The sequence below is a fragment of the Pogoniulus pusillus genome, chromosome Z (genome assembly GCF_015220805.1).
Source record: "Pogoniulus pusillus isolate bPogPus1 chromosome Z, bPogPus1.pri, whole genome shotgun sequence".
Lineage (NCBI taxonomy): Eukaryota > Metazoa > Chordata > Aves > Piciformes > Lybiidae > Pogoniulus > Pogoniulus pusillus.
In genome coordinates, this window is record NC_087309.1 from 75704446 (window position 1) to 75728874 (window position 24429).

The 24429-nt window shown below is 42.2% G+C and overlaps 1 protein-coding gene across 7 annotated transcripts in view; it reads left to right on the forward strand.

The window, feature by feature from the left end:
- Positions 1 to 24429, forward strand: part of NTRK2 (neurotrophic receptor tyrosine kinase 2) — a 227066-nt gene that overhangs the window by 74648 nt on the left and 127989 nt on the right. For 3 of the 7 annotated variants that reach the window (XM_064140082.1, XM_064140075.1, XM_064140076.1), the window contains exon 12: positions 13872 to 13943. The exons of the other annotated variants lie outside the window; for them this stretch is intronic. In XM_064140082.1, the coding sequence (XP_063996152.1) occupies positions 13872 to 13943 (72 nt within the window). The remainder of the gene's footprint in view (positions 1 to 13871; positions 13944 to 24429) is intronic. 7 annotated transcript variants of the gene reach the window in all.

Here is a 24429-nt window from a genome sequence, read left to right on the forward strand (position 1 = left end):
TGAAATGGAAATGGATCCAGGCTATACCATCCCCGAGGGAGGGGCAGCAGGTGAGGGCTGCACAAGAAGTAGAAGGTTCCGTTTTCTCTTGCTACTGAGATAAAACAGGTAAAGAAGGAGACGTAGGAGATGAGGGGGAATGGAGGCAGATCCCCCTTGCAGAGGCAGGGGAGCCCCCTCCTGATTTTCTCAGTCTTACCAGTTGCCCTTGCACAACAGATATGGGGCACTAGAAAGTGAGGATCGGGCAGAGGAGAATGGAGGGGAAAGTGCATTTGCTCAGTTGCCCAGGGCATGTCAGCCAGCCCCAAGAATTAAGAGTAGTGCAACAAAGAAGAAAAGGAGAGTGATGGGGATTCACTTCTGAGAGTAACAGTTGGGCAGACCCCTCAGAGGGAGGTGTGCTGCCTACCTGGAGCCTGAGTTAGGGATGTTGCTGGGAAAATTCCTAGCCTGGTGTGCTCTACAGACTACTATTGATTATTGATCTTCCATATGTTTGAAAAAAGACTGGATGAGGCACTTAGTGCTGTGGTCTAGTTGATTGGACAGAGTTGGGTGATAGGTTGGACTGGATGATCTTGGAGAGCTCTTCCAACCTGGTTGATTCTGTGATTCTATGTGAGAGGAGAAGTAATGGCTGGTAGTCCCAGAACAATCAAAACAGACTTCAGGGCCTTGGGTCAAGTGGTACAAATCATCTTCTCTTCTGATGTTCCAACTGATGGCATAGACACTGGATTAAGCAGCTGAGTACAGTCTTTTAATACATGGCTCTGTGGAAGGTGACATCACCATAAAATTGGGTTCTTTGACAGCGGTATGATCTATACAGAACCAGGGTTGTTGACACGAAACAGAAAACACCTCTCTTGAAGGGGTAAGAGAATCTTTGCAGAGGAGATTGCAGGGCTAATTGACAGGGCTTTAAACAGGATGTGAAGGGGGAGAGGCATAATGTCATTAGGCTTCCATGTGACACACTGTGGGAGGGCACACCAGTGTGGGAGCAATGGGGGACTAGTAAGGGCTCTCAGCCTGCTTCCCACAAGCATGCTGGGGACAAAATAATGCAGTCGAAGTCTTGCAGAGACAAGCCAGATCCCCTTCAGGTAGCAGCTGCCAACAGGGAAACATCACATGGTAGTCCATATGGTCATGATGACACGAGGGGTAGAGATAGGTTGATAGCTACAGATGTGCCTGAGTATGGACAGGTGGGATCTGACCCTAAGGTTGAAGTACAGACTGAGAAAAGAGTGCCCAAAGAACAGGGTAAGGGAAAATCAGTCAGCAAGTCAGCTCCAATAGAGGCACAGCTGAAATGCCTCTACACTAACACAGGAAGCATGTGGAACAAACAGGAGGAACTGCAAGTATGTGCAAGTCTACAGGGTTATGATGTCACTGGCATGATTGGAGCATAGGGATAGATGGTTACAGACTCTTCAGGAGGGACAGACAGGATAGAAGAGGAGGGGGTGTTGCCCTCTACATCAGTGATAAATTAGAGTCTGTGGAGCTCCACTTGAGGATGTGCAATGAAATAACAGCTTATGGGTAAAGGTTAAAGGGAAGGCAACATCATAGTAAAAGTCTGCTACAGATCTCCTGATCAGGGAGGCAAAGCAGATGAGATCTTTTACAAACAAATAAGAGAAGCATCATGCTTACAGGCCCTGGTCCTCATGGGGGACTTCAACCACCCTGTTGAAAGGACAGCACAGCAAACCGTCAGCAATCTAAGAGGTTCCTGGAGTGCATTGATGATTATTTCCTCCTGCAAGTGGTAGAGGAACCCACAAGAAACTGTGCTATGAGGGACCTAGTCCTCACCAACAAGGAGGGGCTGGTGAGTGAAGTGAAGTCAGCATGGGTTTATGAAGGGCAGGTCTTGCTTAACCAACCTGATCTGCTTCTATGACAAGGTGACTCAGTGAATGAGGCAAAGACTGTGTATGCTATTTACTTCAACTTCAGTAAAGCATCTCACAGCATCCTTCTGGAGAAACTATCTGCACATGGCTTGGGCAGGCACATACTGGTTGAGTGGCCAGACCTAAAGAGCAGTGGTGAATGGGATTGGTGGCCAGTTGGTGGCCAGTTAAAGTGTTGTCTGTAGAGCTCAGTATTTGAGCCAGATCTATTAACATCTTTTTCAGTTATGTAGGTGAGTGAATCAAGTGCACCCGCAGTAAGCTTGTAATGACACTAGGTTGGGTGGGCATGTCGATCTGCTGAAGGGCAGGGAGGATTTGCAGAGATGTCTGGACAGGCTGCATAGATGGGCTGAGGCCAGTGGTATGAGATTCAGCAAGGCCAGGTGCTGGGACCTGCAATGTTGCAGGCTTGGGAAAGTGTCTAGAGAACTGCCTGATGTAGAAAGACCTGCGGGTATTGACTGACAATCAGTTGAGTATGAGCCAGTGGTGTGGTCAGATCACCAAGAGTGGAATCCTGTCTTCTATCAGGAATAGCTGGGAAGCGGGGCTAATATCAGCCCCCTTTACTTGGTAGTGGTGAGACCACACCTCAAGTACCATGTTCAGTTTTGGGCCCCTCACTAGAAAAAGAGACCATTGAGATGCTGGACCATGTCCAAAGAAGAGCAGCTAAGCTGGTGAATAGCTTATGAGGAATGGCTTAGGGCACTGGGATTGTTTAGTCTTCAGAAGATGAGAGCAAGGTGTGACCTTGTCGTCCCCTACAACTGCTTGAAAGGAGGCTGGAGAAAGGTAGAGGTCATTCCCTTCTCACATGCTGCAACAAGTGACTGGACAAGAGGAAATGTCCTCAAGTTGTGCCAGGGGAGGTTCAGATTGAATAGTGTGAAAAAATTCATCACATAAATGGTTGTCAGGCATTGGGCAGGCTGCCCATGGAAATGGTGCAGTCACTATCCCTGGAGGTATGTAAAAGATATGTGGATGTGGTACTTGGGGCATGGTTTAGTGAAAGGGACTTAGCAATAGTGATTGTGAGCTCTAGGTGAGTAGATGAACTTGATGCTCTCAGAGGTCTCTTACAGCCTCAACTGTTCTATGATTCTGTGACATAGAGGTAATAGTTTGAGAGACAGATAAGACTTTTTTCTTTAGAAAAGCTAAGTCAAAGCCTGCCTTCATAGTGGGAGAAGTTGGGGTGAGTGAGAAGAACAAGAGAGGGGTGAAAAAAGAGGTAAAGAAAACTAGGAGGGGATGTTTTTGATGCAAGTGAGAAGACTAGAAGAGATAAGCAGGTAGAGAATTTCTTAAACTGTGATTGTAATGTAGCTAAAGGAAACATTGTTATATAAATAATGGAAAGCAAGCCAATTGTGGCAAAAATCACAACTTTTCATATGTAGTTCAAGAATGGTTGATTTTATCCTGTGTTAAAAATAGAAAAGCAGGAAGGGATCAAGGTAGGATCCCAAAGTCATAGAGAAGTTGCTGAGATTGACAGTACAGTAAGTATGACCAGGAAGACAGGAATAACTTCTGGTTGGAAGGGTGACAGAAGCAGGCTTAGTGTGATTTTCTTGGTTGTTTTTTTTTTTTGTCAGTGTAGGGCAGGTCCCAATCTGGCTTTGAATGGGTGGTCCCCAAAGTCATGGAAAGGAACAAGAAAATAATTAGCAAATGAAGAAAGGAGTGAACTGGTAACCCTATCTACTGAAATAAAGGGTAAAGGCAGTGAGCGGGGAGGATTAATAGCTGTGGAGAATATCAGCTCAGACAAACTCTGATGAAGTGAGGGAAAGATGAGATGGTGTGTTCTAGAACCACAGTATAAGAGTTTGTTCTAGGTATATTCCCCAGTATTGGGAATATACACCTTACAAGTGTCTTTCAAAGGTTGCCAGAATGATTCCAGACTTTTTTGAAGGCTGATGACCTGCAATTTTGGAACTGTATGAATGTGAAGTTGGTCTGTTAGTGTGGGATTTGATTCATAGAATCATAGAATCAACCAGTTTGGAAGAGCCTGTTGTGGAGGCAGGAATTAATGTGTGGCCGAGTCGGGAATTTTATACAAAACCAGTTATTTTATTTTCCCAAAAACCCGCCCCAAAACTATATATACAAAGATTAATTTAGTTTAATTAGCAGATTGAGGTGCTTGAGAATTATCTACAGGGATACCATCAATAATCTGACTATTTTGGAAGTCAGAAGTTGGAAAAGGCTTTAGCTATTCATTAATAGAGGGTTTCTTACTAATAAAGTTGAGCCAAAATAACTCACGATCAGGCTTCCTCGTGCGGTCTGCCTCTGTCCTTCCCTTTTCAGCAGTCGCAGGTGGATCGTTAAGAGTCGTTAAACTCTTACAAAAGGTGTCTGTGGGTGAGGAAATCCTTTGAAGCAGAGCACCAGGCGAGGGGGGGGAGAAGTCTCAGGCAGACACGAACGTCCAGGCAGGGACGAAATCCAAGGCGGGAACCCCCAAAGGCGGGAAGACCCCAATACTTATACCCTCGCTAGACAAAGAGCAGAGTTACCACACCTTAGGTGCAAAAGCGCACAGCCAATCCCGGCTCGATCCCAGCATGGGCACTGCATGGGGCACTCCTCGTGCGGGCAGGACCCGTTTGCTCACCCCCTTCACGGCTGCGGGGCAGGCGAGGTGGGGCGGGAACCAGGCGGCTTTCCCCCTCCCCGCGAAGTCACGGCAGGAGAGGAACTTAGGGGCACACAGGACTCCAGGACAGAGCCCTCCAAGATCATCCAGTCCAACCTATTCCCCAGCCCTATCCAGTCAATTAGACCATGGCACTAAGTGCCTCATCCAGTCTTTTCTTGAACGCCTCCAGGGATTCCCAGAGGTATGTGTGTTTCAGATTGTGAGGGTTTGGGGGTTACCCCGCCCCTCCCACACTTTTGAATTTGCCCCAGCTAACTCAGACGGACCCTGGGAATATAGATGAAGCAATTTATTTACAGCTAGCAGAATTTACAAGCAGCTATTTACAATATATACAGTTATATACAGAAATATACAAAGGATAAACAATACAAAAGCACAACTCCCCTCCCAGAAACCTGAGTCCCCAGGAGGGGCTTTTAAACCACCCCAACACCTCCCCCCGGCCCTCTTAACCTTACCCCAGTTCTCAGGAAGAAAAGAGGTGCAGCCAAGAGGTTAGGGAGCAGGGTTAGTAGGAGCAGGGTTAATGAGATGTGACCAGGTCTAAGGCAAAAGCAAGAGTGAAAAACAAAATGGAGAAAAAGTCTTTCTTCTTCCCAGAGCTCTCAGCGAGACTGTGAGAGAAGTTGACATCAATTGTTTTCATTTCACTGCCCCTTATCTAGTTCTGTTACCAAAACATTCCAGCTTGCTTCAAACTAGCACACAGATTCATACCATAATGCTGGAGGAAGAAATACACATTTATGTTGTGAATGGTGTCCTGTCCCATAGCTAATAACTGTCCTGCAGTCACCTGTCTTTGGTGGTGCCCCTCACTGAGTCTGCATAATTAAGAGGACAAAATGAAAAAAGGAAAATATGTAGACTGCAACACGGGATGAACCAAGCTCTGTAGAGTGGCACTCAGCCTGGTGCCTAGCAGGGACATCTGTGCCAGTTTATTTAATAATGTAGTCTCTGTTATACAAGTGGCCACAAGACTGGATGTGAACACATCAAAAATACAATAACAAATGCAAGCAGCAAGAATTTCTATAGGTTTTTCAAATACAGTGAATTTCAGCACATACAAATCATACAATTAGGATCATGATGCAGAATAAGTGAAATCTCTTCCACCAACCACATGCAGAAAATTGTATACATCAGAGCAGCAATTATACCATGGATCACTTCTGTTAAATCAGAAGACTGAGTAGTTGTGTCATCATGATGAGTGCTGGAGAGTTCAGCCAGCACTGACAACAAAACTGTTAGCCCGACTCTGGCTGCCGTATCTTACTGCTTTTTCAGCATCAGAAACATCACTAGTGGAAACAGGAGCTTGCAGATAGTGCAGACTAAGCACTATGATAGACTCCACAGATAGCATGCATGTAAGAGGAGAATTTTGCCCTTGGCCTGTGAATTGCAGACTTCATACATAGGATTGTATGCAGCTCATCTTTTAAAAGTCATTACAGGTCCTCTCTGGTGCTAGGCGACTCTACTGGTCATCTTGGCTGCATCTAAGATTTTAATCCTTTTTTGCAAAGAAACTTTTCACTACATTTTGTCTCTTCTTTATTTTGTGTAAAGTTAAAAGAAGAGCCTTTACACAATACCAAAGGTGGGAGGGTTTGGAACTCTTTGAGATGTAAAAGGAACAAGATACTTAAAAATTGTCTTTTGATTTGGAATATTTTTTTTTTTTCCATCAGAAAGAAATAATTATGACACCAAGCTAGGAGCAGGTGTTGATCTGTTGGAAGGTAGGAGAGCCCTGCAGAGGGACCTAGACAGGCTGGATAGGTGGGCAGAGAGATTTAAAATGGCCAAGAGCAGTGTTCTACACTTTGGCCACAACAACCCCAAGCAGTGCTACAGGCTGGGGACAGAGTGGCTGGAAAGCATCCAGGAGGAAAGGGACCTGGGGGTACTGGTAGATAGTAGCTGAAGCTGAGCCAGCAGTGTGCCCAGGTGGCCAAGAGAGCCAATGGCATCCTGGCCTGCATCAGGAACAGTGTGGCCAGTAGGACAAGGGAGGTTAATCTTCCCCTACACTCAGCACTGGTTGGGCGACACCTTGAGTACTGTGTCCAGTTCTGGGCTCCTCAATTCAAGAGAGATGTTGAGGTGCTGGAACATGTCCAGAGAAGGGCAACAAAGCTGGTGAGGGGCCTGGAACACAAACCCTATGAGAAGAGGCTGAGGGAGCTGGGGTTGTTTAGCCTGGAGAAGAGGAGGCTCAGGGATGACCTCATTGTCGTCTACAACTACCTGAAGGGGGGCTGTAGCCAGGTGGGGATTGGTCTCTTCTCCCAGGCAACCAGCAATAGAACAAGGGGACACAGTCTCAAGTTGTGCCAGGGTAGGTATAGGCTGGATATTAGGAAGAAGTTCTTCCCAGAGAGAGTGATTGGCATTGGAATGGGCTGCCCAGGGAGGTGGTGAAGTCAGCATCCCTGGAGGTGTTCAAGAAAAGCCTGGATGGGGCACTTAGTGCCATGGTGTAGTTGATTGGCTAGGGCTGGGGGGATAGGTTGGCCTGGATGATCTTTGATGTCTCTTCCAACCTGATTGATTCTATGATTCTATGAATTCATTGATCTATTCAGACCCTGCTATGTGATATTTAGATATTGTCCAATTTATGTTACTGAAGCACCTTGCTGTTCACCTGTGCCTTATGAAACAGACAATGCTGAAGTGAAAATGTAAGCTAGACAATAACTTTCTGAGTGATTCTTCTCTTCCTGTATAGCAGCTTGTATTATCTGATGGTCACTGGATTCTTGCTAAACTGACACTGTGCTATTACTGCAGTTTTGGACTAAAACTGAGGCTGCATCAGTTTCTGGCTTTGTGATAGTGTAGGTTTGCATGTTGTCCATCTGATGTCTTTCTCTCTTAGTTAAAATGAATGTTTTTATCATTGACTAGCTTGCTTGTTCTTCACCTGTGGCATTTTAATATTTTTTGGATGTTCTTTTAGCTAGTGTACAGAAATGTACATTTCCATGGTAAACAGAATTGTTACATTTCAGAGCCTGGGGAAAAAGAAGCAGTGTCCTTTCAAATGTGGTATTACAGTATACAATTTTTGATCACCTATATACTTTGTATATGGCATTTTATTTCATGACATTAATTTGGTAATCATTAAGTACAGATGCAGCACTGCTACTCTAGTGGGTTTTTACATCCTATTACTATGTGAGGTACCTGAATTTAATTCCAGTAGTAATAATCCTTTCATTTGACAATTTTATCGTACTCTCCTTGAAAAAGAGGGTATTTCTGTGGAAGATGTAGACAGTGGAAGTATCAGCAAGTAAATAGGCAATTAAAGGGAAACTAAATACACAGATATTTTGAAAACAGCCAACTCCATACCGGTATGAAATCACTGAGCGCTGCTTTGTGCAGATGCAACCTACATACTTCTACCACTGCACTGCTGTGTGGCAGTGGGGACAGAAAGTGTTGCATTTACTCCTTTCTGTAGTGGCTGGTAAACAGTAGAGTCTTTTCATATTTGCATGTAGTTGGTATAACTTTCTTTGCTGAGCAGTGTCTCTCTAAGATGAGATGTCTACAGATTCTTTTAAGAAACTTGGTATTAAAAAAAATTGTGGCTTAATTTTTTAAATTTCTTGACATGGTTTGTATGCTACATGCATTCTGAAATCAGAAAAGCTGTTTCATATAGTAAGTTATGACTTCTCTTTGGAAATACATTAACAGTTAAAGAATGATTTGTAATAGGACTGGCAAGATGAGGAGGAAACTTTCCTTGTGTTACAATAAGTAGTACTTGGACCTACCCAAAGAAGTACATTGGCAACAGTTTTTAAGAAAGGAGGCTTTATCATAGAATGATAGAGTCAACCAGGTTGGAAGAGACCTCCAAGATCATCCAGTCCAACCTATCCCCCAGCCCTAGCCAATCAACTAGACCATGGCACCAAGTGCCTCATCCAGTCTTTTCTTGTACACCTCCAGGGACCGTGACTCCACCACCTCCCTGGGCAGCCCATTCCAATGGCAAATCACTCTCTCTGTGAAGAACTTCCTCCTAACATCCAGCCTGTACTTCCCCCAGCACAACTTGAGACTGTGTGTCCCCTTAGAGGAACAACTGAAAAATGTATTGAGAAGAAAAACTTACTAAGAAGGAGGATGTAGCTTAATGAAAGATAAATATGAGAAAATTATCATACACCTTCTGTGTCTCATCGAGTAGTTGACTTTCTGCTCCACATTTGTGCTTCTATATTGCTTTAGTGCTAATCCATACAGAACAGCAGTTGTTCTTCCTGTTGCACAAATTATAACTTTCCACATTATTTTATGTCATTCTATATAAAGAAAACAAAAAAAAAAACAACCCTAAAACAACAATAACAAAAAAAAAAACCCCAACAAATGAAACAGACTTCTTTTTGAGGGCCAAATGGGTATTTTCTACAGAAAGTGTACTCAAAGGCTCTTCAGTCCTAGAAGAGATTCAAAGACTGGAAAATCATTTCAGTATCAATGCGTACTAGTGAAAGCCTGGGAAGTGGCGCAGACAGTCAATAGCATCTTTCAGTTGCTCACAATAATCACATAATCACACAGAATCACAGTGATTAGAAAAGACCTTTAAGATCATCAAGTCCAACCATTATCTAACTCTGCCAGGGCCACTACTACACCACATCCTTGAGCACCAAATTTGAATGGCTTTTAAATACATCCAGACATGGCAATTCAACCACTTCCCTGGGTGCCTGTTCCATTCTTTGATAACACTTTTGGTATTGAAAATGTCCCTAATGTGTAACCTAAACATCTCCATGACTTGATGCCATTTCCTTTTGTCCTGTCATTTGTGACTTGTGAGAAGAGAGCAACACTCACCTCTCTACTTTCAAGTAGTTACAGAAGGCAACAAGCTTCCCCCAGACTCCTTTGTTTTCAGTGTAAACAGTCCCAGCTCCCTCAGCCACTCCTAGTAAGACTTATTCTCAAGACCCCTCACTAGCTTTGTTGCCGCCCTCTGGATCTGTTCCAGCACCTGAGTGTCTCTCTTACACCGCAGTGGCCAAATGTAAACACAGTAGTCAGGGTGCAGCCTTGCCAGTGCCAAGTACAGGGGCACTATCACTTCCTCACTCCTGCCAGCCACACTATTCCTGATGCAAGCCAGGATGCTGTTTGCTTCATTTGCCACCTGTGCACACTCCTGGCTCATGTTCAGCCAGCTGTCCATCAACACCTGCAGGTCCCTTTCTGCTGAGCAATTTTCTGGCCATTCTGCTCCAAACCTATAGCATTGCATGAGATTATTGTGACCCAAGTGCAGGACCCACTACTTGGGCTTGCTGAATCCCATGTTTGGCCTCTGTCCTTTGACCCAGTCTGTCCAGATCCCTCTGAAGAGCCTCCCTACCCTCAAGCAGATTAACACTCCTGTGTAACTTTACATTGTATGCAACTTTGCTGAGCATGTTCTCAATCTCTTCATCAAGATCACTGATAACAATATTAAACGGAAATGGCCCCAGCACTGAGCCCTGGGGAACACCAGCTGGATTTGGCTCTCCATTCACTTACTTTCTGGGCCAAATCATCCAGGCAGTGTTTGATGCACCAGAGTGTATGCCTGTCTAGGCTGAACACAGCTATTTTTTAACATGAGTACGCCATGAGGAATAGTATCCACAGCATTTCCCTCATCTACCAAGCTGGTAGCCTTGTCATAGAAGGAGATGAGATTTGTTAAGCAGAACCTGCCCTTTGTGAACCTGTGCTGATTTGGCCTGATTGCCTGATTGTCCTGTAAATAGTGTTGTTGTGGCACTCAAGCTGATTTGTTCTGTGACCTTCCCTAGCATCGAGATCAGACTGATGGGTCTGCAAAGACCTCCCCAGTTAGACAGGACTGCTGATAAATCATCAAGAGTGGCTTGGTAAACCCATCCACCAACTTCTTCAGCAGCTTGGATATAACCTGTCTGGCCCCATAGACTTGTATATGTCTAGTTGGTTCAGTAGGTCACTCACCATTTCCTTGTAGATTTTGGAGGTCTCCTGTTTCTCATCCCTGTTTCCAGTTTGAGGGGGTGGCTTCTTATCAGACTGCTAGTCCTGCTATTTAAGGCTGAGATAAAGTGGGTATTAAGTACCTCAGTCTTTTCCTCATCCTTAGTCACTATGTTTCCACCTGCATCCAAATACAGGATGTAGATTCTCTCTAGTCCTCCTTTTGTTGTCAGTGTATTTATAGAAGAAATTTGTTTTACCTTTACAGCAGTAGGTAGATTTAGATTGAGTTCTAGTTGGGCATTGGCTTTTCTAATTTTCTCCCTGCATAGCTCCACCATGTCTTCATAGTCCTCCTGTAATCCTGAATGTCATATGTATGAACACACATGTATATAGTTAAAAAAAAACAGATAATATGTATATTATTCTGTATTACATAGTCTAAAATGCACAGAAACTGAAACCTTTGATTTGTCACCTAGAAATGCTGCATATTGGCTTGAATCAATTTCCATTTTCTTTGCATTAATAGTTTGTAAGCTTGAAGAAAGATCCACTTGGATTTGTTAAAAAAAAAAAAAAAAAAAAATAAAGGGAGTTAGGAGAACACTCTGGGTGCTTATTAATAATTCAGGATGGTTGGTTTCAGTTTTCCCTCCTTCCTTTCACAAGGCAAAAATCCGATCAATGCTTTTCTTTCAAGGTCACAATTGTTATTTGGTCTTTGTCCTTCTCACAACTCTTGCCTAACCGTAAGAGTGTTTTGGATGATTTAATTACTAGTTTAATTGAAATAGTCATCAATAACTCTTAGTTTAGTCAGGCTCAGAGAGAAAGATGTATTACTACAGAAGAGGGATCTGCTCTGATTTAAGTACAAGGGTGCTGTGCTCATGAGTGTCTTTGTGTCACTCATGAAAGGGGCTTTTCCCCTACCTTTTGTATTTCCTGTAATTCTGTGGTTGCATTATGGACAGGAAAGCTGTGAAACTGTGGTACAGGATATGACAGATATTTTGTTTTGCAAGATTAAAAAAGGAGTTGAGTTTGAAAAAAATTAGTTTCTGTCTTCACAAGGGAAAAGATTGTTCCACTACTTGGATATTAATAATTCTTAATGTATTTTGGCAGTTTGTTTCCAGAACTGCCAGTGAAAGGTATATTTTTTAAAAAGTCTTATAATAAGGGGTTTGTGTGCTTTCTTTGGTACATCTTTGGGTACATCTTTTTCCTTTAATGAGAAACTAGTTCATTCAAGACTAAATAAACTTGTTACATACTCAATAACTAGCAGCATTTTTCTGCAGTTATATTGTAAATACTAAGAGGAGCACAAGATATGGTATTTTAATTGCAGTAAAGTAAACAGTCTTTCTCTGATGAGACAGAAAACCTTAGTATTTCTTCTTTGTTTGAAGAAATACCGTAAGCAGTCACTCAAAAATGTAGGAGAATATATTTACATAACTTGTTTGGAATCCTGTTGAAGTGTTCCTTTAGGCAAGTGTTGTCTTTCTGAATAGGCTGCTAACAGGTCTGATGCTGTTATGCTGCAATGCTGCCAATCCTTACGAATATGCTTCAGTTTTTACTTAGACACCATAATGCTGAACGGGGTCTGCTTTGTAAAATTTATATTCTTTATTACAAAAACAATACATTTAAGATCTCCTAGCTTGAGCAGAGTGAGATGGATGTATTTGTAGGAGCTAGAATTTAGGGGACCATTTCTACATTCTGCCTTTTAGGAAAATCTGGACACGGTAAACATCTGAAGTCATGATGGAATTTGGAGTTAGAATAATTTCAAGAGTGAGCTTCTGGAGATCAGCTTTATTGTAGAATATTTTGAACACATGTAATGAATGCTTGTTGAATGTGATGGATTCAAATTTGCTGTGGGTCAGAATCACTGATCAGTCAAAGAATATCCATAGTTTGCTTTGTTTATTCTGTGGACTTCCTGTTTACTATGACTCCAATCAGTTTTATATATATTCTAGTGATACAAAGTTTTTCATAAAATGGTAATCATATAAAAGGTCTCTGTTCTAATCTTGCTTTGCTGTATGGGAGTAGTAAATGTGAATATAATTTCCACAGAAAAAGCTGTTTAGTGACTCGTGTGAAGTATGTTGGAGGGAATTAGTGTGTGTGTGTGTGTATTTAATAGAGTGTGTGTGTGTGTATAGTTGTATATGTATAGTATGTTGAAGTAGGTGATACAAGTTGAGCCCTGCTATTTGTTTGGAGCTTGTTTTTTATATTTTTTTAATTTGAGACACTTATCCCTATATTAGATTTGTAATGTTTGTCCAGGTTTATGGGCTACAGATCCATTGCCTTTGCACATGAAGTTCACTTTTCATGTTACAAAAGATACTTAGTTCTGATACCAGGAAACTCTCAGGACACAGAGGCTTGAATTTGGAAATATTTTGTTTGAGTTCATTGCAATGTGTCATGCTGAACTGCTTTGAACTAGAATAGGAGACACAGAAACCTGTTGTTTTTCTACACTGGTTCCTCCTGCCTTACAGGTAACAGTGAGTGATCACCAGTGTCTCTGACACAACAGGTGGCAGCTTGCAGAAGCTTTAGGGAAGGAAGGGTGGTGGAGGTTACTTTCAGTACTCGGAGTAAGGAGTTGGGCCAGGTGCTGAACAAGCTATTTTCATGTTAGGTCTTTTGAGGATTGTTTTATGCAGTGAGTTACTGACTTAGCTGTCATTGATTTGGAGTTTTGTCTGCATATAATTCCCAGCAAAATCAAAAGCCTCCTACAAAAAAACCCCAACCAAAACACCAAGCAAAAAAGTGCTCTCATAAGTATTGACCTGTGTTTTCAGAAGGAACCATCTGTATATTAAGGTCATCTTTGCAGGCCAAAAATTTGGACAGTGACTGAAAAATATCTCCTGATACTGTTTTTTTTTTCCCCCTTCATAAATATGTTTAAGCAATTACTATTTCTAAAGACACATGTACAAGTTGTGTATGGTAAAGTCCATTCCAAAAAACATCAGATAATAATGGAAATCATCCTCATGGGGTTGTTAACTGTGAAGAATGTGAACTGAAAGCAATTGAGAAGCATCACGATGAGTGTTTGCTGTCTTTCAGAATAGGACTGAAAGTAAAGCAGTTTGTGAACAAATGAAAAGAGTAGAATTGGCAATTGCAAATCAAACCTTTGACAATTGCATTAATGGTAATGCATTCCATTCCAGTTCATGGTGAAGTAAAAGGAGTTGGTCTGGTAGATCAAATATGGCTTTCACTGCAAGACTGCGACAGTGAAGGTGAGATGATAAAGCTATTTAGAATCCTAACCTATAAAGAGCAGAGACTCTGTTGTTTTTAGAAATATCTAGTGAATTTACAGGAATATTTATTCTTAGAATAGACATAATTCTAAACTACTACACTTGTTTACAGTTGTCAGTTGTATTTATGGAATGTATCTACCCTCATATGTATATATGCACATGTATACATACTTTTTTGGTAAAAAAAAAATCTACACAGTGAAAATTGTGAATAATTAATGATGCATGTTAGGCTCCCTCATGAATCTGGGAAATTCTTTTCCTGTAAATGTGTCAGAGCTTTGAACAGGACTTGGAGGGGATTTTATTCTGTTGAAATATTTGAAAATTCGTGGTGGACTAAAGAACAGTGTGAGAATGTAACTTGCTCTCTTGTTTTGCTATTACAAATACATTGTGAAGCAACTGGCAAGAATGCTTTTGGTGTAAGCAAACCCAGCTGCATATCTGGGGAAAAGTCCTGAATACCGTGTTTAGACTAGTGTCTTTAGACAAGTGAGTTTTGTTTCTTTTTCTTTGTTAAAGTTGGTTAACATGATTTCAGTCATCGTCTTATGTTCCAGTCCAGACAAGAGTAAAATCACAAGAGCTCTCAAGTGCCTGTTGGTAACATTTTTCAGACATAATGTAAAAAAAAAAATTGCTTTCTGTTCTATCAATATTGACTCAGGGCACCAAGCCTAAGTAGTTAGAACTGGGCAAATACTAGACTTTTGCATCCTGTGCTAACAAAATTGGTACAACTAATTTGGAAATATTTAACCAGTTGCAATGCTAGCATGTGTTTCACTTAACTGACTCACCTCCTCCACTGTACTTCAACTAATCAGAATGAATTCAATTCTCTACTATCTATTAAGTGGTCTCTGTGGAGAGTAGGTACATGTACTGTGTAATTTCACTTGATTCTGGGCAAAGGGCAGGAGTGGTTAATGCTACCAATATGCCATCAAAGCAAATGGGGTAGAGTGCATTCTCATTCTAAGGGAAGAACATTGGTCATGTCATTATCTCCCCTATCCCTCAAATAAGGTGGTCTTATATGTACTCTGTATTGTAAATAATTTGTGACTCATACTCTCCTTTGAAGCACGCTGGGACATTGTCTTGAGAGTGCTATTTATCTTGGATCAAAATGGTACTGTAATTTAATATAGACTAAATAATTTGGGATAAAGTAGAGAATACACCCTTGCTGAGTCCTGGTTGCCAGTCACAATGTGCCATGAACCTCTTTATCTTTGAGGTTTATAGCTGACTAGCTAGTCTTGCACATCTCATTTCCACTAAAGAGTTAATCACTCATTAACTACTGTTTGGCTCTTGTTGTTTGTCAGTTCCACATACGAATTCTCACTATTACTCTGGTAAAGTGGAGTCATTGAAGCTCTAGTTTGCGTCAGCCTTGGTCAAAGTAAATCTGAGTTTATTTTCTGGGAGGAAGCTAGAGATGTGAGTCTGAAATGGGAACTCTATCTCAGGAAAGGAAGGCAGATAAAAGTCCTGTTGCTGATTATTTCTTTGGTTATTAGTGGTGACAGTAGCACAACTGGAGAGCACCAGCTTGACCAATGGCAGTAACATCATGAGCAAGGCAGTACAGGATTCCAGTGGCACCTAATGTACGATTTTTGTAGGCTGAGACCTGTTTGGTTTCTAGACTCCAAAATTAGGCAGCCGTTTTGTTTACCTGACTAAGGAAGAACCGAGCCTATTAGTTTGCCTGTTTGCTTATTGAAAAGGCCAGGGAGATTTGGAAGTCACTAAGGGTGAAGGGCTCCAGATAGAGGATCTGCAGCGTGGAAATGTTTCCAAAGCAGCAAAATCTTTTGGGAACCCAAATGGAGCTTCCATGCCGGTGTACATCTGTTCAGATCTCCAGCTGCAGAGAGTGCTAAGCCTGTCACTCATACTGGAGGGCAGCAGAGAAATCATCTGTGAGTGGTGTGACCAGGTGAGTAATCCGCTCAGCCTGGTGGCAGCGCTGGAAGATGAAGTGGTATGATGGGTTAGAGTGGATCCTTCTCCCAGTGGAGTAAATTCAGTACAACTCAGAATTTTTTGGAAAGTCGAAGAAAGAAAATGAAATTGTATTTTTATAACCGTATAAGGAGGATAAACTACTATAGAATATAATCAGCTTAAAGATGATGGAGATGGGGATGAGGACAAGCGGCACTGAAGCAGCAAAGCAGCAAGCCAAAACAGTGGTGGGGGAAGATGGCAGCAGGCACAGCAGAAGCAGCAAGGGGCAGATACAAGTTGTGCTTCCAGGCATAAGCTTTTGATGCTTCAATGAAATTGTATTAACATACTCATTGATGCCATTTTTTGGCCTATCCCTGGAATGTTCACCTCTCTACTCAGAGACTCCAATACTCTTCTGCTTCTAAGTTTCTCTGCTCCCATTTTTTTTTATGTCTGAGCTAGAACTAGCTCAAACTGCCACAAGGGGAAATGTTCAGGAGTATAAGGAAGTGTGAGAGGGAGATAGATTATTGGAGCCACATCTTACCATCCCTGAAATAAAGGGAGCAGATGGAGGTTCCACATGAGGCAGAGAATACCCTGCGTTCTTTCCACCAGGTGGAAGGGAGGACCTAAAAGATGCAAAATGGAAACATGTCCTGGTGCTGAGTGGCAGGAGAATCACCTCACATCCTCCATCACCTTTACAGTTGCCCTTGTACAACAGATAGGGGCCTTTGGAACTTGAGGGCCAGACAGATGAGGTTGTAGATGAAAGTTCATCCAGGGGCTTGGCTATGATAAGTCAGTCAGCCCTATGCATTATGACTGCCTCTCCTAAGAGACAATAAGGGCAATTGCCATAGACAGTTTCCTCCTGAAGGGCATTGAGGGTCAAATTTACCAACCAGACTCAATCAGCAGGGTGAGATGGTGGAATTGTTCTTTTTGTGAGAGATCATCTGGAGTGTATTGAGCTCTGCCTGGGTGGAGAAGAAGAATTAATTGAAAGTTCGTGGGTAGCAATAAAGGGTCAGGGTAATATGGGTGACGTAGTGGGTGTTGACTGTTGATTACCTCATCAGAAGAGGAAATCAATGAGGACAGCTTAAAGTAGCTGCATAGTTATGTGCCCTGATTATCACAGGGGACTTCAACCACTCTTATCTTTGCTGGAAAGGCAATATAGTGGAGCACAAGCAGTCCAGGAGGGTCCTTCAGTGCATTGATGATAACGTTTTGACACAGATGGTGGAAAACTGTACAAGGAGGGGTGCACTGCTGGACCTGGTGCCAATGAACAAAGAAGATCTAGTCAGGGATGTGAAAGCTGGAGGCATCCGTAACTGCAGTGACCATGAGATGGTGAAGTTCAGAATCATGCAAGGAAGTAACGGGATGTTAAGTAGGATTGCAGCCCTGAACTTCAGGAGAGACAGCTCTGAAGAAACTTTGGAGATCTTGGAAGAATCCCCTAGAATATAGGGAGTCTGAAGAGAGCTGGTTAATGTTCAAGCACCACCTCCTCCACACTCAAGATTGGTGCATCCCCATAAAAAAAGAAATCAAAGAGACCTGCATGCATGAAGAAGGAGCTTCTGGAAGACCTCAGATGGAAAAGGGAAGTCCAGAGCATGGGGAAGAAGGGACTGGCCACTTGGGAGGAATATGGAAATATTGCCAGAGTATGTAAGGATGGAACAAGGAAATCCAATGTCCATCTGGAATGGAATCTGGCAAAGGATTTAAAAGATAACTAGAAGGGCTTCTTCAAGTACATTAACAGGGGAAAGAACATCAGGCAAATGCAGGTCTGCTACTGAATGAGATGGGTGACCTGGTGACAGAGGATACAAAGAAGGTGGAGCTACTGAATGCTTTCTTTGCTTCAGTCTTCATTGCTAAGGCTGTCAGTCTATGGAGGTTAGAGAGAAAGTCTGGAAGAAGGAAGACTCCCTTAGTTAAGAAAACTAAGTTAAAGACCATCTAGACAAGCTGGACACGCACAGACCCAAATGGGATGGACTCATGAGTGCTGAAGGAGCTGGCTAAAGCTGGTACTAAGTCACTCTTCTATAATTTTTGAGAGGTTATGGAGAGCAGGGGAGGTCCTGATGATTGGAGGAGAGCCAGTGTCTCTCCAATCTTCAAAAAGGGTGAGAGGAAAGACCTCAGAAACTAAGGTCAGTCAACCTTACTGCCATCCCAGGAGTGGTGATGAAACAGCTCATTCTGGAGGTCACCACTAAACGTGGAGAAAGAGTATGAGAAATTGTCAACATGGATTCATAGTTGACCAATCTGATATTCTTCTATGATGGTGTGACCACCTGGGTGGAAAAAGAGACAGCACTGGGTGTTGTTCCCCTTGACTTCAAGAAGGCTTTTGACACTGTCTCCCATAACATCCTCATAGGTAAGCTTAGGAAATGTAGGCTGGATGAGTCAGCAGTGACGTGTGACCAGCAGGTTGAAGGAGCTTTTCCTCCATATCTGCTCTTCCCTTGTGAGGCTGCACCTGAAGTACTCTGTCCAGTTCTGTGCTCCCCAGTTCAAGAAGGACAGGGAGCTACCAGAGGGAGTCCAGCGCTGCCTAAGGGATCGAAGCCTCTCTCTTAGGAGGACAAGCTGAGACCTGGAACACTTTAAACTGGAGAACAGAAGACCGAGAGGGAGTCTTACAAATGCATATAAATATCTAAAGGGTGTACATCAAGAGGATGAGTCTGGGCTCTTTTCACTGGTGCCCAGTTCACTTGAACTTAGGAAGAAATTTTTGAGGGTGATGGAGCACTGGAGCAGGTTGCTCAGAGAAGTTGTGGAGTGTCTCCTCTGTAGACCTTCAGAACCTGTCTGGACCTGTTCCTGTACCAGGGGGCTCGCACTAGATGATCTCCTGAGGTCCATATCAACTGTTTATGTTCCATTATTATATGGTATGATTGTTAGACAGAGGATTCTGGATTTATTAAAACAGTGTCTTTAGGGGGAATTCATAGATTAATAGAATATGAGGTTGAAAAGGACCTCAATTATTATCTAGTCCAACCTTTCAGGGTAAGAATATAGCTTAAAAGAGGTGGTCTAGCACCCTGTCAAGCTGGGCCTTGAAACCGTCTATTGTAAAGGAATCCACCACCTCCCTTGGGAGTTTATTCCAATGTGTAGTAGTTAAAATGGTGAACTCTTTTTTTTTCTCTAGCATCTGTCAAAGTCTCCTCAATATCAACTTGTGTCTATTATCCCTTGTATTAACCACATGACTCTTTGTAAGAAAGGGAGTCTTCCCACTCATGCTCTCCAGTCTTTATGTACTCGTACATGGTTATGAGGTCTGCCCTAAGCCTTCTCTTCTCAGCCTGAACATACCCAGTTCTCTTCCTTCATATGACAGGTCTTCCAGTCCTCTGATCAGTTTTGTGGCCCTTCTCTGGGTGCCTTCCAGCCTGTCTGCAATCTTCTGTAGTGGGAACCAGAACTGTACATAGTACTCAAGGTGCACCCTGACCAGTGCTGAGTAGAGTGGGAGGATAACATTTTTATATCCCTGCTTAGGATATCATTATCAATGCAACTCAGCATCCTGTTGGCTTTCTTTGCCACTTCAGCATGTCATTTATTCATGTTAAGCATTATGTCCACCAAGACTCCTAGGTCTCTTTCCGTAGATCTGCTCTCAAGCCAGGTGGCTCCCAGTCTGTGCTGCATTCCTGGGTTATGTGTTCTCAGGTTCCCATTTGGCTTCATTAAACTTCATACAGTTCCTTCTTGCCCACTTGCCCAGCCTGTCAGGATCTTCTTGTCACCAAGATCTTCCTTATCACCAAGTAAAGCATCAATCTCTCATCTTACGGAAGAAATAGCTTATTTAAAATGCATTTCAATAGCTTTGGTAACCTTAATATGGCAGCAAGACCATTCCTTCTGCAGAGGGGGAAATTCAGCAGTGCCCCCTCAACAATGCTACATAAATAACTGAACAATAGTACCATTCCTTTCCTGCTGCTGTCCCTATGAAATTGTATAAAGGTAATACGTTTTGGAGTGGTTTTATTTGGTTGAGTAACAGAACAGGAATTTCACATACACACACAGAGGGAAAGGAAATTTCTCTTGATGTTCACACTTCTTGGAAATTTCTGTTCTTGGTGCATCAGTGGCAGCAGACAAATAGGAGTCAAGTAATTGATGCATAGCATATATAGCATTCTGTGTGACAGATACGGATGAGAAATCCAGCAGCTGTAGTCGCAGGAACTCAGTTTCAAGTAAGAGAACAGTCTTATTCACTTACTTCCTAATAGCTTCCCTTGGCAGTTATGACAATAAGCAGCTAAACATAGTATCCATTATAGACTCATCTCAAAATTATTTAATGCTAATTAAATTTATAGTTAAGTAGTATCATTTAGTAAAATTGTTTACTTTCTCCTGTAAAGTCACTGAGTCTTCAGGTGGTGAGTTTTGGCTGTAATTAAGGTACAATTAGCCTTTTAAATATAGTGTGTGATTTGTTCTTTCAAAAAGGTGCTGTAAGAGGTGCATTCATAAATACAAAGAGTAAGAGCTTCCTTTTTTCTCAGGATCATTTTACTTCCCCATTCTTTGGTGTATCTTGTGGAGAATGTTCATTGGTACCGAAGATCCATTTTGTGGCCGTATAAAACTGAGAACAGTGTAGCAGATGAAGGCTATGCTGGAATAAGTGTGCACTTTCCCCTCTTGCTCCAAGCTGCTGTGATTCAGAAGACTCAAACTGCTTAGTTCTTGGGGAGACTGCTTGAGGGATCTGGAACACAAGTGGTGATCTCCTCAATCCCTCCAGTAACAGCAAGTGATATTCAAGGGAAAAGGAAGATCCGTGCAATTAATGCATGGCTCAGAGGATGGTGCTATCATTGGAACTTTGGAATACAGGGAAATGTTCTTAGTATCAGATCTGCTGGCAACAGATAGAGTTCATCTGTCCCATAAAGAAACAGGAATCCTTGCACCCGAGTTGGCTGGGCTCATCAGCAGGGCTTTAAACTAGTTTTGAAGTGGGACGGGGATGTAGCTGGCCTTGTTGAGAACCGTGGGGGTAGTAGTCCATCACTCAAGGATCAGTTTGTTGGTATCTTAGACAACCAGAAGAATTTCCCCTGCTCAAGGTTTAAAACAATGTACTCAACTCCCTCCTTGAAGTCTTTATACACCAGTGCATACAGTATGGGCAATGAGCAGGAGGAGCTGGAGGCCATTGTACTGCAGGGTAACTATGATATAGCAGCCATCACAGAAACCTGGTGGGATGACTCCCACAACCAGAGCACTGCAGTCAAAGAGTGCCAACTCTTCAGAAGAGACAGGCAAAGTAGAAGAGGTAGTGGAGTTGCCTTCTGTATTAGGGAAGTGTATGAAACCATGCAAATTAATGGAAGTGATGATAGGGTTGAGTCATTATGGATCAGAATCAGGAGTAAGCACAGCAAGGGTGATATTGATTGGGAGACCACCTAAGCATCATGAAGAGGTAGATAAATTGTTTTATAAGCAGTTGAGAGAGGTCTCACGATCACTACCCCTTGTTCTTGTGGGAGACTTCATCTTCCCTGATGTCTGCTGGAAATACAACACAGCAGTGAGAGAACAGTCCTGGAGATTCCTGGAGCCTACTTTGCCTCAGTCTTTAGCACTGGATTCAGCAGTGCCCTGGACACCCACCTTCATAAAGTAGGAGTTGGGGAGGGGAATCAGATCAAGGACATCACAATGAATGAGAAAGTGGTCACTGACTTGCTGTGCCACTTAGACATAAACAAGTCTGTTGGGCCAGATGGGCTGCACCCAAGGGTGCTGAAGGACTCTGCAGATGTGTTCCCCAAGCCACTTTCCATTATTTATCAAGGGTCCTGGCTAACTGGGGAGGTGCCAATGGACTGGAGGGTAGCAAATGTGATGCCTATCTAAAAGAAGAGCGGAAAGGAAGATTAAGGAAACTATAGAGCTGTCAGTCTCACCTCAGTACCAGGGAAGGTCATGGAGCAGATCATCTCAAAAGCCATAATATGTCACATAGACACCAGCCAGGGGATCAGGTGAAGTCAGCATGGGTTTATGAAGGGCAGGGCCTGCCTGACCAACCTGATCTCCTTCTATGACAAGATCACACAGCTACTGGATGATGTATTCCTAGACTTTCAAAAAGATACTGTTCCCCACAAAAATCTTGTAGACAAACTTGCTACTCATGTCTTGGATAAGCACACTGTCTCCTGGATAAAGCACTGACTGGACAGCTGGTCCCGGAGAGTGGTGGTCAATGGAGTTAAATCCAGTTGGTGGCTGGTCACTAGTGGTGTTCCTCAGGGGTCTGTGTGGGGATCACTTCTTTTTAACATCTTTATTGATTCAGGTATAGAGAGTATCATTGGTAAGTTTGCAGATGACACCAAATAGGTGGCAGTGTTGATTTGAATGAGGGTAGAGAGGCTCTTCAGAAGGACTTGGATTGGCTAGATCAGTGGGCCAGCATTAATGGAATGAGTTTCAGCAAGGCCAAATGCCAGGTTCTGCACTTGGATCTCAACAACCCCAAGCAATGCTGCAGGCTTGGGGCAGTGTGGCTGGAGAGCTGACTTTTATTTCAAAGTACTGTTTGAATCAAGCTCCCCAAGTAGCAAGTAGGAAGGATATACTTGGAAGAGAGAAAAAAGTGTAATGAGACTTAGTGTCACAGAAACTTTCAGTTGCTTGGTACTTCTTTAGTTTGTGCTTTCTCTTGAATGCTTGGATTTACATACATGATCTACAAAATTATGCATCTCCTGTGTAAGAGACATTTGGAGAGTGGGATATGAGTGTATGAAACTTAGTTTTAAGTTCAGCTTAGTTACCATTACACTTTCTAACTCTGTCTGGGTTTAGGTCATGTTTGTAGTACCCAAGAAGCTTTGACTGCAGACCTCCAATTCATGTTCATCTCATTGAACTGTATTATTTAAAATCCTTTTGTAATGAAAAGGATTTCAGCCAACTAAAACATATATTATCTGCAAAAAAGTTCAGAAGACAGCCACATCATAACATTTTCCTTCTGAGTGACTTAGATAAGGGCCAGTGAGAACAGGTATGATTGTGATTGTTTGGGTCAGGTAGAAAGTAAACCCTGGATGTATGACTATTCCTATGACAGTGATGTTCTCAAATATGTTATGATGCACTAGATGTTATTATGCCATTAAGTATTCAGTTCTATTTGGCGTGCTGGTTAAAGGAGGAAAAAAGAAAAAGGCACCACGTTTATCAAAGTCTCTTCTTTCAGAATGACTTCAATGTGTCTAAATGTATGGGATTTTCTTGTTATACTTTAATTTTTATACATTTGTCTCTAATGAGCAGAAAAGCTTACAACAATTGATCTTAAAGGCATCTTATCCAGTGCTCAATGAGAGTAAGCTCCTAGAAGTTACAGATTATCCAGTATCTGAGATGTGGATCTCCAGAGCTTGTGAGGTAGTCAGCTGTGATTGTTCCAAATAGTCAGTTGTAGGATTAAAAAGAGTCCTCGTTGTTGGCTTGACTGTATCCAGATTAATAACATAATTCATTCTACGCTTTCCTGTGGCACATCATCTTTTGGGGAGAGCACTTCGGCTTAAATCTGATGTCCCCAGAGTAGTGTATTGCAAAAATCATTATAATGTTTGTTTTAAGAATAATAATGAATACAGTGCTCACTTCAAAATTCTCTGAATGAAGTGCTGATATTGAAAATAAAGCATCAGCAGGTTACATTTTAAACTACTCATTATTTTCTTTATTGTCTTGGACACATTTGCATCTGAGAGAGACAGATACATAATGTTCTCTTACAAGATGAATGAATTTCTGTCATTTCTTGCACAGGGAAGATGGATGGCTTTTTTCTCTCTTCCATTTTTATTTTAACTTTCTTATTTTTATTCTTTAGTGTACTTTCCTCTGCAAGTTTGAGTGGCAGCTTGCATAACAGCAGTGTTTTTTTAAAACCGATATTAAACTTAGAATACAGTTGCATGGTAGCAGCTCAAGCCAAAATCAGACTGTGCCTCAACCTGCCTAACTGACTTCTTTTTATCTCTGAGAAACTAGATGAGATGTTACCAATTAGAGCAAGAGAAATAATTTTCTAAATACCCACTGCCCATAATACTTCACCTTTATTAGCTCGATGACTGTAAATAGTAGGATATTTAATGTACAGTTATCAGGTTTGTAGCCTTTTCTGATTTCTCTGAAACCATTAAAAGAAACCATTTCTGCTAACTTTCTGCATCTTTATATTTCATTCTTCATTCCCTGCTCCATTTCGCCAGTGTGCTGTCAGAGTCTTCCTAGCTTTGCCACACACCCTTGCAGTTACTCTGTATTTCTGTATCCTTTCTTTTTCTGTATGCTTTACCTTGTTACTTTACATATTTCAGTGAATAGAGCCAATAGACTTCCTTTTGATTTTTTTTTTCTTTTCTTT